The sequence below is a fragment of the Capricornis sumatraensis genome, chromosome X, assembly GCF_032405125.1.
Source record: "Capricornis sumatraensis isolate serow.1 chromosome X, serow.2, whole genome shotgun sequence".
Taxonomy (NCBI): domain Eukaryota; kingdom Metazoa; phylum Chordata; class Mammalia; order Artiodactyla; family Bovidae; genus Capricornis; species Capricornis sumatraensis.
The window spans coordinates 118,459,533-118,479,246 of NC_091092.1; the positions used below are offsets into that span (position 1 = coordinate 118,459,533).

Here is a 19,714-nt window from a genome sequence, read left to right on the forward strand (position 1 = left end):
TGTTGGGAGTGCCAGGGCGTATCTTTGTAACTATCCAGTGCACTTGTAGCTCATGTCACCTCCGACTTGGACCCCTGATGAGACCTCGGACTCCTCCCTCTGGGCACAGCTACAGCAGCTCTCAAAGATAGCAGTCCTCTCAAAGATGGCATCAGACCCCATCGTGGATAGGGGGCCGTCACTTCCTATCGTGCTTCTGGGCTCCAGGAGGACAGCAGGGGCACAGCCTGGGTGGGCGGGGTTCCGGGGGAGTTTCCGGCAAGAGGGGGGATGTGGTCCCTTCTTTGACTCATAGTGGGTTCTCGGATGTCTCTGCTGATCTCAGTCAACTGGCCTCACTCCTTGCCTCTCACTTCTCTCAGTAAACCAAGCAGGAAGAATTTGGGAGCCTGAGCCTGACAGCCTTCCTGGAGCTGCTGAGACAGACAGTGAGGGCACTCTGGGGCTCCTTCTTGTGTGCTGAGTGATGTTCTCTGTCCACTATCCCTGTCTTCCCCTGACCGTAATGCTGCCTTATGTGCTGTCTGCTGACTTGAGAGCCAAGGCCTCGCCTGGAAGATGTCAAATCCCCAGACTCCTGGTGAGAAGCACACTGGCATCTCATCTGATTGCTTCTGCCTAAGGCTTCCTGGAAATGGCTGCTGCAGGTAAGGTAAGTGAGAGGGAAGGATGGGAGAATGCCTTCTGTGGTGTGGAATCCCTCACATCTCACTCAGGATCTTCATGTTGACTGCAGGTGGAGCCTGGAAACCCTTCCCTTTCTGGTATAAAACCACCCCTGTCCCCAACCATGCTCCACACAATCCCAGCAGAGAAAGTGAAGGGGCTCCTTAGCCTGATGGTTCTCACTGTCGGCTCTTAGCCGAGTGCAGGGGCATTGCTCGAAAGTTCTGAGATGAATTTCTGTCCTTTTGTACAATTATGGTGATACAAGCTTTCCTCTTTTTTCCATGTGTGACAGTCTCTTAAGCTGACCATTTACAAGGGCCAGTTGTCATCCACTAACAAAGCTTGTGCTGGTTATTGCATGACCTCTGGGCCATACTGCCATGTCCACCCCAAACTTTGGTGCCCCATGATCCTGGGATGGGGCTCTGAGATGCTGCCTCAGGTTCCTTCAGTGAAGCAGTAGAGGCTCATGGTCCCATGGCCCAGTGGAAGAACCAACCACTCCAGTTTAAAGCCTTTTCCAGCTGATCCTGTTGTCTGTTTCCTCTGTGGCCGACACACCTGTGTCAGCCTCAGAGTACTCCCCAACCTGGGCACTCATAGGGTCAAGTTCAGTGGAGACTTATTGTTCCTCAGGGATTATTTCTTTTGTGTTCTTGCTTTTGCTGCTAGTTGTCCTTATTCCTTGTATAAGTTTTCCATGGTTTGTTCTGGGTACAGGAAACAGCCGCCCACGTGTGATTGTGGTGTCAGCTACTCTGGATGTGGTACTAAATCTGTAAAGGATTTAAGGATAATCGACAGTCTTAGAATGTGTCCTCATGAATACACATACCATACTATTCTGTTTGAGATTTCCTTTTTCCTAAGGCACTCAGGAAATTCTTCTTGTTGCCTTCGTGTAGACTGCATGCATTTTTCTAAGGTTTCTTTGTAGCTACATTTTTCATATTGTTGCTTTTGTTTATGGTGTGTTTTCTATTACATGGTCTGAGTATTGTCAATTCTTCCAGACCGGTCACTTGATTTTGCTGTGTTGATCTTTTTTATGCCAGGTTTCTGAAGTTACTTATATGTGTCAATATTTTCTGTGCCCGTTTCTTAAGAATTTCAATTCGAGGATGAAATTCTTACGGTGATAGTTTGCTTTTCATTATTGCTGACTTTTATTCATTTTGCATTGGTGCATGTAACTCTGTACTGGCTATGTGTTCTTATATTTTTTTTCTAGTTTTAAATTAGTAGACTTTTAAAAAGTTGTTTTAATCAACAGGTACTTGCTTTGTAATGTTGTGTTGTTTCTGCTATACAACAGGATGCATCAGCGTTACGTATACATAGTCCTCCTGCCTGATGAGACTTCCTCCCACACCCTCATCTCACCCCTCTAGGCTGGCACACAGCACCAGGCTGAGCTCCCTGTATTATATAGCAGTTCCCCGCCAGCTATCTTTTGGACACATGGGACTCTATATTTGTCAGTGCCACGCTCTCAGTTCGTCCTACCCACGGCTTCCCTTGCTGTGTCCACAGGTCCATTCTCCACATCCATGTCACTATTCCTGCCCTTCAGATAGGTTCGTGAGTAGCGTTCCTACTTTCCATGTATATGCGTTAATGTACATTGCTTTTCTGTTTCTAACTTTCTTCGCTCTGTAAACAGGCTCTAGGTGCATCCACCTCACTACAAGTGACTTAAATTTGCTCCTTTTTATGACTGATGTTCCATTCTATGTGGCTACCACAACTTCCCTATCCAGTCATCTGTCAGTTGAAGTCTACTTTGCTTCCATGCCCTGTCTATTGGAAGTAGTGCTGCAATGAACATTGGATACACGTGTCTTTTCAATTCTTCTTTTCTCGGTGTATATGCCCAGTATTTCTATTGCTGGGACATATGGTAGTTTTAATCCTAGTTTTTAAAGGAACCTCCCTAGTGTTCTCCATAGTGGCTATATCAATTTCCATTCCCACCTTTTCTCTAAACTCTCCCCAGCATTTACTGCTTGTACAAATTCTGACCTGTATGAGGCGACACCTCATTGTAATTTTGATCTGCATTTCTTTCATGATGAGCGATGTAGCTCCTCTTTTCATGTGTTTATATTTTTGTTGCCCTTTGTATTTCTTTTCTGAAAGAACAGATTTAAGTTTGGAGAAAATTCAGCAGATAGTATAGAGAGGTCTCATACAGCCACTCTCTTCCTCCACTTGGTATCTTCTATTATTAACATCTTGTATTGGATCAATGGATATAAGTTCGTTTTTTACAACTGACCCACGAATGTCAATATCTCATTATTACCTATTGTCCATTGTTTACAATACATTTTACTTCTGTGTTTTACAGTTCTTTAGTGTTTGACAGATGCATGATATTATCAACTCAGCCAACACAGTGTCGTGCAGAGGAGTGTGAATGCCCTATGGATCTCCCATGCTCCATCTGTTCATCCCTCAAAACCTCACTTGGAACCCATGACAACTACTGAACGTTTTACTCTTTCTAAAGATTTGCATTTTCCAGAATGTAACATTGACGGAATCATACAGTATGTAAGCTTTTTATACTGGCTTCTTCTGCTAGTCAATATACATTGAATTGTCTCTATATGTTTTTATGCTTTGAAATGTTTTCTTCCAGGACTGAATGGCATTCCATGAAGCTTACCATAGTTTGTTTCCCCACTCATCTACTGAAGGTTATCTTTGGTGATTTTGGTTTTTGGCAGCTATGACTTATTCTTCTATAAAAATTTGGTTGAAGGTTTTTGGATGGGCTTAAGGATTTGGCTCTTTTGAGTAAATACCTTAATGTTCATTTGTTAGATCATAGGATAAGACTATATGTAGCTTAAAAGAATTTCCCAGACAGTTTGGAAAGTATCAGTATCACTGCATTCCCTTTAGCAATGAATTAACTTTCAGGTAGTTTGCCTGTTTCCTCTTCATTTATTTGGACTTCTGTGTTTCTGGTTTGTTCTTTCATTTGTGCAGTATTTCTCTGCCTTTTCCATTATTATTATTATTTTAATTATTGTGTTTGAGGTCTCCTTTCCCCAGGCTTCAAGGTTGAATTCTTTCTTCTTTTTTGGTTCTGCCCTCTAAGGTTGTTCCAGTGGTTTGTGTAAGCTTCTTATAGGGTGAGATTTGTGCTGCGTTTTTGTTTCTTTGTCCGTTTTTTCTTCTGATGGGCAAGGCTGAGTAGGTGGTAATTCTGTCTGCTGATGATCAGGTTTGTATTTTTCTTTTCTTTGTGGTTTAGATGAGGCATCCTGCACAGGGGCTATCAGTGGTTTGGTGATGCCGGGTCTTGTATTCCAGTGGTTTCCTTTGTGTCAGTTCTCACTATTTGATATCCTAGGGTTAGTTCTCTGGTAGTCTAGGATCTTGGAACCAGTGGACCCACTCTAAAGCCTCAGGGCTTGACCTTGAGTTATGCATGGGTCTGTAAATACTTTTCTGCTGGTCATGTACTCCTGTCCACTCTCAGCTGCTTTTCTGCATGCACTTCTATTCTGAAGATGTATTCCTGATGTGTCCGTGGAGAGAGATGTATTCCACGTCCACCAGTTCCTCTTGCAATCTTGTTCCTCCTGAGCAAGATACGAGAGAGTCCCTTGGACTGCAAGGAGATCTAACCAGTCAACTCTAAAGGATATCAGTCCTGAATATGCACTGGAAGGACTGATGCTGAAGCTGAAGCTCCAGTACTTTGGAGACCTGACGTGAAGAACTGACTCGTTGGAAAAGACCCCATGCTGGGAAAGATTGAAGGCAGGAAGAGAAGGGAAGGGCAGAGGATGAAATGGTTGGACAGCATCACCTACTCAATGGACATGAGTTTGGGCAAGCTCTGGGAATTGGTGATGGACAGGGAAGCCTGGCATGCTGCAGTCCATGGGGTTGCAAAGAGTCAGACACGACCAAGAGACTGAACAGAAGAGATGAGTCATCAAAATATTCTTGTCATTCCTATATTTTCTGGATGAGTTGAAGCCTTCCCTTGCTGCAAGGCTGATTCCCTTACAGTGGCAAAGAACGTGTGAGAAAATGTGTTCTCTGCTTGGTTTATCAACTGTGATCCAGGCACACATTTCCCTGGGCAAATTATATAAGCTTTAACCAAAGCCTTGCAGGCTTCTTGAAATTATCATTGTCCCTATGACCCACAAACTTCAGGGAGGATTGACAGAAATAATACAAAAACTGCACTCTAGCAATATAAGAATTAGGAACGTGGGGATTTCAGTATAGCCACTCAGTCGTGTCCAGCTCTTTGTGACCCCATGAATCACAGCACGCCACGCCTTCCTGTCCATCACCAACTCCTGGAGTTCATTCAGACTCACGTCCATCGAGTCCGTGATGCCATCCAGCCATCTCATCCTCTGTCGTCCCCTTCTCTTCTTGCCCCTAATCCCAGTATCAGAGTCTTTTCCAATGAGTCAACTCTCCGCATGAGGTCGCCAAAGTCCTGGAGTTTCAGCTTTAGCATCATTCCTTCCAAAGAAATCCCAGGGCTGATCTCCTTCAGAATGGACTGGTTGGATCTCCTTGCAGTCCAAGGGACTCTCAAGAATCTTCTCCAACACTACAGTTCAAAAGCATCAATTCTTCAGCACTCAGCTTTCTTCACAGTCCAACTCTCACATCCGTACATGACCACTGGAAAAACCATAGCTTTGACTAGACGGACCTTTGTTGGCAAACTCATGTCTCTGCTTTTCAATATGCTGTTTTAGTTGCCCATAACTTTTCTTCGAAGGAATAAGTGTCTTTTAATTTCATGGCTGAAGTCACCATCTGCAGTGATTTTGGAGCCCCAAAAAATAAACTCTGACACTGTTTCCACTGTTTCCCCATCTATTTCCCATGAAGTGATGGGACCAGATGCAATGATCTTTGATTTCTGAATGTTGATCTTTAAGCCAACTTTTTCACTCTCCTCTTTCACTTTCATCAGGAGGCTTTTTAGTTCCCCTACACTTTCTGCCATAAGGGTGGTGTCATCTGCATATCTGAGGTTATTGATATTTCTCCCAGCAGTCGTGATTCCAGCTTGTGCTTGTTTCAGCCCAGCGTTCCTCATGATGGACTCTGCATATAAGTTAAATAAGCAGGGTGACAATATACAGCCTTGATGCACTCCTTTTCCTATTTGGAACCAATCTGTTGTTCCATGTCCAGTTTTAACTGTTGCTTCCTTACCTGCATATAGGTTTCTCAAGAGGCAGGTCAGGTGGTCTGGTGTTCCCATCTCTTTCACAATTTTCCACAGTTTATTGTGATCCAGACAGTCAAAGGCTTTGGCATACTCAATAAAGCAGAAACAGATGTTTTCCCGGAACTCTCTTGCTTTTTCCACGGAGCCATAAAAACCCATTGAAAAACAGCCAGGGAACGTGCTGACAGAATTCCCATCAGCCTTACCAAGTGAGTAAGGAACATCAGTTCTGGCAGGCACAGGAACTTTAGGATGTTTTGGGGACTTCAGGAAGAGAGGAATTCATCCAGATCTCTAAGTTTGACAACAGGTCTTTGCTGTGGCTTCCTAGCCTCAAGAAGCTATTAAAATTTCCTTCTGGACACTCCTTATAAACCGTTCCAGCAAAGCAGATTTAAAAGCACCTATATGGCAAATTGTTGTTCTTACTATACTTAGATAAATAATCAGGCCAAGTTTATTGAATGTAGACTTCCTTTGCAAACAAATTAGGTCTTAGTTTTCCTGTCTTCGGTAGAAATGAGGGAGATGATAGACAGCAAAAAATGGTTCCATAGAAAGTGTACTATACATGTGTGGATATTAGGTTCTAGTGGTATTACGTTTCCTTGAAGTATTGTTATTTACCTGCAAACTGGGTTGGATCCTGAATTTTTCTAGTGTCCACCCGTTTTTAGCTGCACCTTTCTTACTAAAATTCCCAATTTCTCCCAATCTTTTGATGTGTCTGTGGGGAGACGGTGAGCTCTGAGCGATACACCTCTGCCATCTTGATCCGCTCACTCTCCCATTCTTTTGACTTGAATCACTGAGAACTAACATTGCCATTTTCCTGAAGTCCTGCAACGTGAAGCTAGATGACTTGATGCAAAGATCAGAGAAATTGTTACAACAGCTCACGTTCAAACAGACTTCATGCCTGTTGCTGTATGAGCCACTCAGAAAGTTAACCTGGTCACCCAGAGATATTGCTAACTGTGATAGAGACATTTCAAACTGCAATAGTTGCTTCGATCCTGACACCTTCTTGACTGACTACCCCCTGGGCTCAGAAACTGGTTGATAACCAGCTCCAATCATTTACATCTGCTTTTCTTTTGTTTCCATAGAAATGCCTCTTATTAATAACTATCTGATACTGCTTGTACCCTAGACCTGGCTTTGGGAGCCCACCTGCAACACCACCTATTGAAATGAGATATCACTCTTTAAATGAACTGACCTGTTCTCAGAACTATGCAACCGCTGCCATGAAATGGAAGACTCCACTAATCCATTCTCTCTGTCCACAGTGACCAGATCAGCTTTTACCATGTGAGACTTGCAGGCAAGTTTCAGAGGAGGGACCTGTCAAGGCATAGGGCACTCTGCCCCCAAATATACCACAGTGGCGTATTGATTATTTTGATTTCACGTTACTTAAGAAACAGCCAACAGAGGAGGGACATCCCGCCGCCCCTGATTTCTGCCTCCCTGAGAGCAGGAAATACATCTCATATGAAGGATGTACTGCCTGCATCTGGAGGCAGAGGGAAACCCTTCCAACCAGAAATAGGCAGTTCAAGCAGAGAAGTCTGTATACACCAACCTTGTTAAGTCTTTAATTTACTACCCTGGATACAGATTCTGTTTAGATTTCTTAGTAGTAGAGTACCTAAACCCTAAGTTCATCTGTCCTGTCGATTCCTCACAAATTGTTTTGTTGTTTACTAAATAAAGAAGCTGCCTGCTTTGCCCACTTCTTAGGTCCCATTTCTATGACACTTCTTGTGCACATGAATTGCAATTTGTCTCTTTGTCTCCTGTTACTCTGTCTTGTGTCAAGTTTACTAGTAGTCTGACCACAAGAATTCAGAAGGGATAAAGGGAGGAACGTCTTTCTTCCCTACACACCTCAAAGGAGTTCACCCTTACATCTCAGAAACTCCCTGGAGACGATGTGCGTAGAATACCAGTCTGTGCACGGGAATCTCCTGCATTGAGATAAGAGCAGAGACACCTTAGATTTCTGTCTGTTAGGGGACAAATTGTGACCCTCCACAAATGCATATTGAAGGCATAACTTGGAGTACTTCAGAATGCAACTGTAGTTAGAAATAAGGTCTTTAAAGAGATGGTTGAGTTAAAATGAAGTCATTAGGGTGGGCCATAACCCAGTGTGACTATCAGAAGAAATTGAGACACAAAAGGAGGCACCAAGGATATATGCACTCAAAAGGAATGCAAGTGAAGAGGGTAGCCACCTGGCAGCCAAAGGGAGAGGCCTCAGGGTAAACCAGCCCTCACCTTGAACTTGCAGCCTCTAGAACTCTGAGAAAATAAATTTCCGTTGTTTCAGCCACCCATTCTGTGGGGTTTTGTGTGGAGAGCCTAACAGATCTGTACGTTACCCCAGGTAGAGATTTCTTCCTGGATAGTCTTTTTACTTTCCTGTCATTCCTAAAGGCTATCTCAAGATCTTGCTTATGTGATTGCAGCTCCTTCTTTCTAAAGTTGTATGGGGATAGGCTAGGTCTTGATCTTAGCCTCACCAGACCTAGCATAGAGCCTTTCAAAGAGCAGGTGCTCAAAAAATAAATGAAGACAGTAAGAGGTCTAACTTGGTAAGGTTTAATACCTCCTGCATTTTTCAAGTAGCATATCGAGGTATAAATTATTTAGTTTTACAAAACAGAAGACCGAAAAGATGGAGAACAATCAAGGTTGATCATGTTTTGAAACTTTTTTCAATTTATTTTATCATTCCATTGTCCCAGCAGTTTAACTGTGGGATTGCTTCCCATTTCAGCAAAAGTCCCTATTTTGATGTCCCATTTTCTTATCTGGATGATCTTTTAAAACTCTTAGTCTTCGGTAGGGGTGGGAGAAGCTGCTGGACGTGGCAGTGGATCATGCCTGGAAGGGACAGTGGTGCCAGGCCTGGCTGGAACTGTGGCTCGAGCTCTCTCCTCATCTCACAAAGCCTCTTCATATTGTGATGAGAAGGCACTTGGGACCGTATCATTGACTTTTGCCAAAAATTCCAGGACTTTCATTTTGCTGGTTTCAGCATGGGCTCGTGGGCCCCACAGGAACTCGTAACGTGGAGGATCGCTGTGGGCAACATGAGGGTACTCCAGGTACTTCATCGTCACTAAGTCTCTGGTGATGAGCTTCCTGGGCTCTCCGTAGATGAAGTGTTTTCTCCCAGCATATACTCGCATCATATTCAAGAATTTCCAGATGTCTTCCTCAGTGGCACAGCCGCCCTTCACGAAGATCACACCCAGAACTGTCATCAAGAGACCAGTCTTAGGTAAGCCCCTACCATCCCACACCCTCCCATTGTTGGGCAGGTTCAGTTTGCTGACGAGGTCATAGGAGTGGATGGTTGAGTCAACTTCCTTCAAGTCAACTGCAACGACAGCCTCGATGTGTTCAGAGGCTCTCTTGAGAATCTCGGCAAATCGGTGATGGTATCTTGGGTGGATAATCTTCAGCATGTCTTCCTTCATGACGGGCTGCTTCATTTTATACTTACACAGAAGGAACTGCTCCAACAAACTTGTCATGCTGTTCAGAGTATCACGGTAGGTGTTTTCGGTAGAAGATGAGGAACGTGAATCTTCCTCATCTTGACTGGTATCTTCTTCATCAGATGTTGGGTCAGCAGTAGTTGAAAAAGTGCTGGTAGTAGATGGGGCTTCCAAAGACCCCTGGGAAGTGCTATTTGACCCAGTAGCTGATGGGCTCTGTGATTTATCTTCTAAAAGAGAAGAGGTAGAGGGAAGCTCTTCCATTACTGCAGTGGGCTGAACTCCCTTGTGACTCTGGGGCTCATATCGGGCCTGGTGGCGTTTCTCATGGATGCAGAGTATATGAGACTGACCCTGAGGCATGATGACTGCTCTGGGGGACAATGATTAGAAGTGTGAGTAGGAGGGCAGGTGATAAGGGCCCACAGGATGATGAAGGTTGAGTGTGCGGCCGCAGCAGGGGAATACCACCTTGGTTATCAGGAAGGCTACATTTGTGGTTTTCTTGAGGGCACTGTTCTGAAAACCCCCAGGGTTCCTATTCTTTTAACCAACGTGTCCTTTGGGAAACATATTGAAGGAAATTAGGGTGATCTTTAGGCTGCATCCTGCTACCCCTGCCTCAGGCATGCTGGGGTGACAGAAGGGGCTGGTAGTCTCCTACACAGAGGCATCTGTTATTTCACATTCAAGACCACCAACCCAACTAGTGGCCAGTCATAGGATCTATTCCCTTGCTGTTCTGTAGTTGGCATCACAAAGCTCCCTGGGATTTCTGAGAAGTGAAGAGGTCCTCACCGCATCACCTCAGTCAGTAGTTATCATGCAGTACTGAGTGCGCACTGAGAAGTTTTCGTCCCTGCCACTGAAGTCCTCAACACGAATTAAGAGTGCTTCCTTTGGTTCCCCATAGGGCCTGGTGTCCCCACCCCTTTCTTGGAATGGTATCTGCACCTTCATACTAAGGGTTTCACCTCCGACACACCTGATACAAATAAATGTTGGTGGAACTTCAGCTTGATAGCTCTGTCCTGGTTCTTCAAGGGCTATAAGGAACAGGGCTGGATTCACTATCAGTTCTTTTTATTGGCAGATGATCCCTCAGTCCTTGCTTTGACCTCTGTTGTGGCCTGAAATTCTACCCTCCCTTCCCCTTAGGTCCACCCCTTCTACTACTATACTTTTCTTATAGTACGGCAAGCATCTCCGTGAGACCCCGAGGAGAAAGTAAGATTCTCCTCGTCCATCCATACCCGTCCCTGGTCTTCTGAGGCGCAGAGGATGAATCATACGGTGATGGGGTGTGTGGTTCCCTTCGTCTTCAGGGTATTCAGTTGGTTTCTGGAAAACCTGGAAATAATCCCACTGCTGGCCCTAGGCTATACCCCTTGGACCATGTCCCAGTCCCGCTTGTGACATCATAGAAGGAAATGGGCATGTCATGTCAACAATGAGCAGGTATCCAAGGGATGCCAGGAAGGGCAGGGTTCTGTGCGGTTTCCTCAGAGTTCTGAGGTCAGGGGGTTTCATACGTCCAAAGCTTGACTCCTGGCAGGGTGTGGGGCTCCTTTGGTTACATAAGGGAGCTCTCCTCAGACTAAGCTCCTCCCTCCCTGTGATGCCAGAGAGGGAAAGTCTGGGAATGCCACACGAGTCTGCTCCTGCCTGTGCCTTTAGGGATGACAACAGGATTCAGGCTTCTTGGGGCCCTCCGTGTTCAGTTTCGGGGTATGACCTGACTCAGGTGCCTCACCTTGACTCCTGGGGGACTCTGGATTTCTTCTCTCAGCCTAAGGTGAACCTTTTAGAGCAAAGACCATGTCCTTGCAAGCCCTGAAGAGAAGTGAGGGAATGTGCAGCCTGGCAGCCCTGTCTTGGCCTTCTGAGAGCAGACACAGGCCAGTCTCTCTGTGACTTCAGTTCCTCATTCATCTGTCTTTACCTTGACTCCTGTCTCTTCTATGAAAGACTTCTTGGGAAATGCCACATCTTAGAAAAGTCTTAGTCTGCCTGCACCAAATCTCACAGACAATGGGTTGAGACCCAGGAGTGATGGGGAAGCTGCAGTCCAGGAGGCGGTCCCAGTATGGGTGGTGTGCTATCAGAGAACACACGGTGATCTCTTCCTTCTCTTCACTGACCAGACACAGCCTCTTGTAGAACCTTCACTCTAACAGATTTACTCTCTGAAAGGAAGGGGCTGAATTAAATGATTTTGTGCATCCCTGATCTTTTGTGGTTTACTGACGTTTCCTTTGTAGATAAATTGTCACTGAATGCTGTCTCCTTCTTTATTCGTACTTCACTTTTATTTTAATATTTTTGTTACTTATTTTTAGGGCTTTTTATTCCAAAACTGTGTTTAGGGTATGAAATTCTATTTAGCATGTGAAATACCTTTTTTGACTAATGTTCAGAAAGAGGACGTGACCCACGGTTGGCCTCATCCTGGTGGAATGGCACAGTGTGGGCTCTGGAGAAATTCAGTGCCAGGGTTCAGTCCAGTTCCTATCATTTATGAGCTTTGAATTTGAGCTTCTTTATTCCAGCTTCTTTATCTGCAAATTGTGTTTGAAGAAGTCTAGTTTCATCCATCTCATCAGAACTGATTCAAATGTATTCTTTTTAACGGCTGAGTAATACTCCATTGTGTATATGTACCACAGCTTTCTTATCCGGGTTCATGTTTGGGAACGCATGTACAGCCGTGGTGGATTCATGTCAATGTATGGCAAAACCAATACAGTATTGTAAAGTAAAGTAAAAATAAAAATTAAAAAAAAGAAAAATTAAAAAAAAAAGAAAAAAATCTATAGTGTAGGACCACAGACCTGTGTGATGTATGTAAATCACCTGGCACAGTATGAGAGAAGCTTTGGCACGTTGAATGAATGGCAGTTATTACGAAGGTGATTTTCACCCCCGAATGATCCAAACTTCCATCACATAATTTTCTTTCCAGCCTATATTAGAGAATATGCAACTCCAAACAATAATCAAATCCATATCAGCACTAATGCTCCCCAGCAGGTAAAACCAAGCAGTATTTTCCCTATTTGAGCACCTTTTAATGTGTTTGGGGTTATCTTCTCCACATGGATGCAAGTACAAGTTCATCTGTCTCAAGGACCAGCAACTTCCCTCTCAGGTGTGTGTGTGTGTGTGTGTGTGTGTGTGTGTGTGTGTGTGTTTCCCAAACCACGCCTAATTTAATACCACTGACAGTAAAAATTGAGCCCACCCTTAGTTTGCCAAGTTACACTAAACATAACCTATTTAAACTGCCCATTTACAGAGCAAGTTCTGGTGCTCCCATCCCAGAAAAAGAGAGACAGTCCAGGGACATCGTGGCATCTCGCTTCAATGGGTATCACCCTTATTTCTCAGAAACACTCTGGACAGCTTTTGATGAAAACACATAGTGTGAGTGTTCACTTGCCCTGGCTCAAGTGCACAGGGCCCCTTCCATTCCCTATGTTGAGATTCCCTATGGTTTTCAGATATCCCCAAATAATGGTAAATAAACAGCATCCCACTCCAGTACTCTTGCCTGGAAAATCCCAGGGATGGAGGAGCCTGGTAGCCTGCAGTCCATGGGGACGCTGAGGGTCGGACACAACTAAGTGACTTCACTTTCCCTTTTCACTTTCATGCACTGGAGAAGGAAATGGCAACCCACTCGTGTTCTTGCCTGGAGAATCCCAGGGACGGGGGAGCCTGGTGGGCTGCCATCTATGGGGTTGCACAGAATCAGACACCAGTGAGGTGACTTAGCAGTAGCAGTATATGGTTTACATATATCCTAGGTTTACGCCTCACCTCTGAGAACCATGATATGAGTTCTGGCATCACTCCCACAGCTTCATCTAGCCCATCATGCATCTGGACTGAAAATGACCTCCCACCGAGGAACTAGACGTTTCCCAAGACCCAGTGCTGCCTTAATCAGGTAACTTAGACATGCTTGCTCTCATCTGGAACCTCCTCTTCCACACCTCCCCCATTTAAATTTATGATTTGTTTATTCCTTAGAGTTAGCTCACCACCTTCCATATATGGTACCTGCTGCTAGACTCAAAATTCCATGGGCAGTGGCTTGGTCTCCATTTTCTTACCAACCCAGTACTATAAGAAAGCCTTCTAAACAGAAGATGGTCAATTCATTTGGCAGAAAACAGAAATAATGAGCAAAGACTCTGTTTTATTATGATTGAAGTGTCATACAGTTTGAATAAGCTACACAAATCTAAGTCCATGTTATTAGCTTTTACAAGGAAAGAAGACAGATAAGACAAATGAAGAAGAAACCTGCGTTTACTCTGAATGCTTTCTGATCCCAAATATTTATCTCTAGGATTCTCACACATTTCCAAGTAAAATCCTATTCCAGTGCTATATTACCTCATTCTGGACCATGAGGAAAATACTGAAGTCTTTTCAACTTGTTTACAAATAACGAACTCCTAGTCAAAAACCTAACAGCAGTAAACATGACTCCGTTGACATTAATAAACCTAAATTCTGAAGCAAAATAAACCTTATGAAGAGCAGTAACATTTAAAATTATAAAACACCTCTACCTACCTACCGAAATCATCTGTTTTTGACTAGATAGTATTCACATGGATAAAAGGAACACATGCATATTTTGTTAAAACTGTACCTAAACTCCCATACTACTTAAAACTGTGAAGAACATATGGGTTTTGTTCCCCCCACCCCTACTACCCTGCGCTATTTTGGAGGTGGACTGTTCTCTTCCAACTCAAGGGGAACAAAATGCCCTGACCCTTCCCTAGATGTGGGAGGAGCTGTAGGACTTGGCCCTGGAAGGGTCACTGGCCTCAGCCATGGCTGGAGAAATGGAAATGCCTCTCAGCCCTGCTCTAACCACCTGATCTCTCAGAGCCTCGTCATAGAGGTCTGGGAAGGAACTCGGGACCCTATCCTGGATCTTGGCCAGAACTTCCAACACCTTCATCTTACTGGTCTCGGCATAAGATCTCGGGCCCCACAGGAACTCGTAGAGCGGAGGATCGCTATTGGGCACCTGGCGGTAGTTGAGGTACCCCTTCTGCACCAGATCTTTGGTGATGAGCTTTCTGGGCTCCCCAAAGATGGAGTGCTTCCTCCCAGCATAGATCCCCAACACATTGAGGAAATCCCAGATCTCCTCCTCGGTGGCGCGGTCACCCTTCATAAAGATGATGCCCAGGAGCGCCATGAGGAGACCAGACTTGGGCAGCTCCTCCTCATCACTTGAACCTTCCTCAACCCCGAGAGTGAACTTGTTGACGAGGGCGTAGATGTTCCTGCTGCAGTCGACTTCCTTCAGCTCCAGGCCAAACACCAGCTCCACATGCTCAGAGGCTCTGCTCAGGATCTCCGGGAAGTGCTGCTTGTACTTCCTGCCGATGACATTCAGCATGGCATTCTTTGTGATGGGCTCCTTCTTGGTGTACCTCTCCAGCAGGAAATCCATCACCAGGCTGGCCTTCCTCATGAGAGGATCTTTGCGAATGCTCCGAGCAAGCAGGGCTGCTCGGGCGGCATCTGCTCTTTCCTCCTCGGGGCCCTGGGCACCTTGATCAGCTCCTGCACAGGAAGCCTCTGCATCAGGAGAGCTAGGGGCCATGGCTCCCTGAAGCTCCTGGTGATCGCCAGCAGCAGGGGAGCTCGGGGGAGAACCCTGAGGGACAGAAGAGGGGGAGGAGGGGCACTCCTCTCCTGGGGCTGCAGCAGCACTGGCCTGGGCCTCCTGAGTGTCCCCCTGGACCTGGTGACGTTTCCCGTGGGCATGATGCTTCTTTTTGTGCTTCCGAGGCATGATGACACAGGTCAAGGACCGCAGGCGGGCGTGCAGTTAGGAAGGCAGGCAACGAGGGCGCCTTGAGGAAGGACAAAGAAATGTTGTGAGCACCTTCACCAGGGAGAGTCGTCCCTGGCTTAAACCAAGTCCACTTCGCAAGGCCACTTCTCTAGGACCCACAAGTCTCCTGTTCTCCTAGTCAGCCTGTCCCCTGAGACCCCTGAGGAGGAAGTGAGAGTGAGCCCTGGGGCACAGCCAGACAGCCCTGCCTGGGCGTTAGATGGGGGCCTGTGAGGGCAGGCAGGGGAGGCATGTCCTTTCAGTTCACATTCAGAGTTAGGATGAAAAACGGGGAATGACCCCCTAGCACCCGCCCCGATCCCTCTTCTGCTCTGAAGCTGATGCTGCCACCTTCCCTGTGACTCTGGAGAACGAGAGGAGGGAGCGCTCAGACTCCCACCGAAGGGTCCCAGGACCCGCCCTTCTGTAGGCAAGCTCTAACCTCCCCACTCAGACCGCAGCCTCCCTTCCCCGTGTTCGGCCAGGAGGAAATGCTAACCACGGGGGAGGGTCCTGATTGGCCCGTGTGTCGGGGAGGATGGTCCTCACCCTGGCTCCTCCTGAGCCCTGACATCCTCCCTGTACTGACGAGCTACAAGCCCTGGGACCGAGGTCCCCTCCTTACTCACTGTCCCACATCCGAGATAGCAATGAGGGTGCCCCGCAGCCGTTAGAGCTGCCCGGATACTACCCGCATGCTCTGAGGCCAAGTCGCGGGCTGGGGGTTTCACGTGGCCACTGTTCTGGGGTGTGAGACCCTCAGTCCACCCCGAGGGTCCCTCCTTTTAGCTACAGGGCTCGGGGCTTTCCCTCTACTGAGCAGAACTCGAGTCCACCAGCCCCGGACCGAAGCCTTCCTCTCGGAGACCACCTGGGTGACGTGGCTGGACTTGGGGCTTAAGATGCAGGCCCAAATCTTTAAGGGGACCACAGGGGCAGGGTGGCCGGGCGTTATCCGGGCCCCCCTTTTCAGAGGGAAAGGCTTGGTCATGCCAGACATGTGTCCCCGCACTTGTAACACAGGTCACCTCACACTTGGACACCTTATGAGACCTGGGAGTCCTCCGTCTGGGCACCCTACACGGCAGTTCTCTAAGACGACAGCAGCTCTCCAAGATGGCTTCGCAGCCGCAGCGTGTGTGCGTGGTCGTCACTTCCTGTCATGTGCTTCCGTGTTCCAGGCGGACAGCAGAGGCGGGGCCAGGGTGGGCGGGGTTCCGGGGGAGCTTCCCGGAGGATTGGCATGTGCACCTCTCCTTGAATCACAGCAGATCCTGAGACCTTCCCTGTACTGAGCAGTCTACGGGCCTCCCTCTCAGGCTCTAGCTTCCGTCAGCACCCCAGCAGGAATTGTTTCTGGCCTGGCCGAACTGGCTTCCTGGAGCTCCTGAGACTGACAGTGAGGGCACTTTCGGGCCCCTTCGTCTGGGCTGAGTGATGCTCCGTCCAATCTCCGTGTCTTCCCTTGTCCCCTGTAGGTGGTGGGCTACGTGCCATCTGCTGACCTGAGGCCAAGGCCTCACATCGAAGACATCACGTCCCAAGACTCCTAGTGCGAAGTGCACCTACATCTCCTCTGGACACTTCTGCCTGAGGCTTCTAGGAAATGGCTGCTGCAGGTAAAATGAGCTGAGAGGGAAGGATGGGAGACTGCCTTCTGTGGTGTGGAACCCCTCACATCTCACTCAGGATCTTCATATTGACTGCTGGCAGGGCCTGGAAATCCTTCCCTTTCTGGTATGAATCCACCTCTGTCCCCAACCATGCCCCACACAATCCCAGTAGAGAAGTGAAGGGGCTCCTTAGCCTGACGGTTCTCGCTGTGGGCTCTTAGTCGACTGCAGGGGCATTGCTCGAAAGTTCTGAGGTGAATTTCTGTCCTTTGGTACAACTTTTGTGGTACTACATTTTCTGTTTTAGTCCCTGTGTGATAGTCTATTAAGGTGATCACTTAAAAGGGCCAATTGTCATCCACTAGCAAAGTTTGTGCTGGTTATTTCATGACCTCTGGCCCATACTGCCACATCCAGCTCAAACTTCTGTTCCCCATGGTCTTGGCATGGGAGCTCTGAGATGCTACCTCAGATTCCATCAGTGAGGCTGTAGCGATTCATGGCCCCAGGGCACAGTGGAAGAATCAAGGGCTGAACTTTAAAGCCTTTTCCAGCTGATCCTGTTGTCTTCTTCCCTTGTAGGCCCCACAGCCCTTGTCAGTCTCCGAGTACTCCCTCACCTTGACACTCATACGGTCAAGTTTATTGGAGACTTATTTTGCCTCGGGGATTATTTAGTTCTGTGTTTTTGCTTCTGTTAATAGTTGTCTTTGTTCCTTTTATAAGTGTTCCATGGTTTATTCTGGGTACAGGAAACAGCAGCCCATACTTGCTTGTGGTCTCAGCTGGTCTGACTGGAGTAGATCTGTACAGGAGTTAAGGAACATCGACAGCCTTACAATATGTGCTCCTCAGGAATACACATAACATACTATTCTGTTTGAGACTTCTTTCTCCTAAGGCTGTCAAAAAGTTCTTCTTGTTGCCTCTATGTGGAATGTATACATTGTTTTGAGGTTTCTTTGTAGGTATGTTTTTTGCATGGTTGCTTTTATTTATGGTGTATTTTCTATTTCGTGACCTAAGTAGTTGTTGATACTTCCAGGCCAGAGTCTTGATTTTGCTATGGTGATCTATTTTATATGAGATAGCTGAAGTTCTTCATATGTTTGAATATTTCCTGTGCGTGTTTCCAAAGAGTTTTAATTCAAGGATAAAATATTATGTTATCTTTTGGTTTTCATTGTTCTTATTCATTTGGCATTGTTGTATATAACTCTGTACTGGCTATGTGTCCTTGTCCAGATTTTTTCTACATTTTAAATCAGTAGAGCGTTTATGAAAAATTTTAATTGGAGGATAATTGCTTTATAGTGTGTTAGTTTCTACTGTACAACACTATGAAGCAGATATAAGTATACATATATCCCCCTCCATGAGCATCCCTCACGCCACCCCCATCTCAGTCCTCTAGGTTATCACAGACAGCAGTCTGAGCTGCCTCTGTTCCAGAGCATCTCCCCACTAGCTATCTCTGGTACACATGGCCGTGCATATACGTCACAGCCTCTCTCAGTTTGTCCCTCTCTCTCCATCCCTTGCTGTGTCCACGTCTTTTCTCTGCATGTGTCTCTATTCCTGCCCTGCAGATAGATTCATCAGTGACATTTTCTAGATTCCATATAAATGCGTTAATATGCAATCCTTTTTGCTCTCTTTCTGGCTTACTTCACTCCGTGTAACTGACTCTATGTGCATTCACCTCACTACAACTGACTTAAATTTGTGACTTTTTATGGTTGAGTAATAGTCCACTTATATAGCTACCACAACTTCTGTATCTATTCATCTGTCAGTGGAAGTTGAGGTGGTTGCTCCCATGTCCTATCTATTGTAAATAGTGCTGCAATAAACAGCGCGGTCCATGAATGTTTTCACGCATGGCTTTCTCAGTGTGTATGCCCAGTAGTGGGATTGCTGAGTCATAGGGTAGTTTTATTTCTAGTTTTGAAAAGACTCTCCATACTGTTCTCCGTAGTGGCTCTATCAATTTACATTCTCCCTCAAAGTGCAAGAGGGTTCCCTTTTCTCCATGCCACTTCAGCACTTATTGTTTCTAGGTTTTTTTATGATAGCCTTTCTGGCAAGTATGAGGTGATGCATCATTGTAGCTTTGGTTTGCATTTTTTCATAATGAGTGGTGAACATCTTATCTTGTGAGCATCTGTAATTTTTTAAAGAACAGATTTAGGATTACAGAAAATTTAGCAGATAGTGTACAGAGTTCCTATAGAACCAGCCTCTTCCTCCACTTAGCATGTTCTGTTATTAATATCTTGGATTGGTTCAACTGATACATGTTTGTTTGTTAAAACTGAGCAACTCATATGCTGGGCTCCCTATGCTTTACCATCTCTTGGAGTTGGCTCAGACTCATGACCATACAATCAGTGATGCCATCCAAACATCTCATCCTCTGCTGCCTCCTTTTCTTTTTCCCTTCCATCTTTCCCAACATCAGGGTCTTTACCAATGAGTCGGCTCTTCCCCTCAGGTGGCCAAAAGTTTGGAGCTTCAACTTCAGCATCAGATATTCCCATGAATATTCAGGGTTGATTCCCTTCAGGAATGACTGGTTTGATCTCCTTTCTATCCAGGAGACTCTCAAGAGTCTTCCCCAGCACCACAATTCAACAGTATCAATTTTTCAGTGCTCCGCCTTCTTTACGGTCCAGCACTCACATCCACACATGACCCCTGGGAAAATCATAGCTTTCACTAGACACACCTCTTTTGTCAATGTGATGTTTCTGCTTTTTATTATGCGATCTAGGTTTGTCATAGCTTTTCTTGCAAAGAAAAAGCATCTTTTAATTTCATG

The 19,714-nt window shown here is 46.0% G+C and overlaps 2 protein-coding genes across 2 annotated transcripts in view; both read right to left on the bottom strand.

The window, feature by feature from the left end:
- Nucleotides 1–8,850: 8,850 nt before the first annotated feature.
- LOC138071886 (melanoma-associated antigen B5-like) lies at nucleotides 8,851–9,774 on the bottom strand. The gene has a single exon (XM_068963265.1). It carries the CDS (start codon nucleotides 9,772–9,774, stop codon nucleotides 8,851–8,853), a length of 924 nt encoding a protein of 307 aa, XP_068819366.1.
- Nucleotides 9,775–14,206: 4,432 nt separating this feature from the next.
- The window catches only part of LOC138071887 (melanoma-associated antigen E1-like), a 36,678-nt gene continuing 31,170 nt past the window's right edge, over nucleotides 14,207–19,714 (bottom strand). Inside the window, 2 exon segments of the mRNA XM_068963266.1 lie at nucleotides 14,207–15,100; nucleotides 16,128–16,291. Of these exon segments, the coding sequence (XP_068819367.1) occupies nucleotides 14,207–15,100; nucleotides 16,128–16,291 (1,058 nt within the window).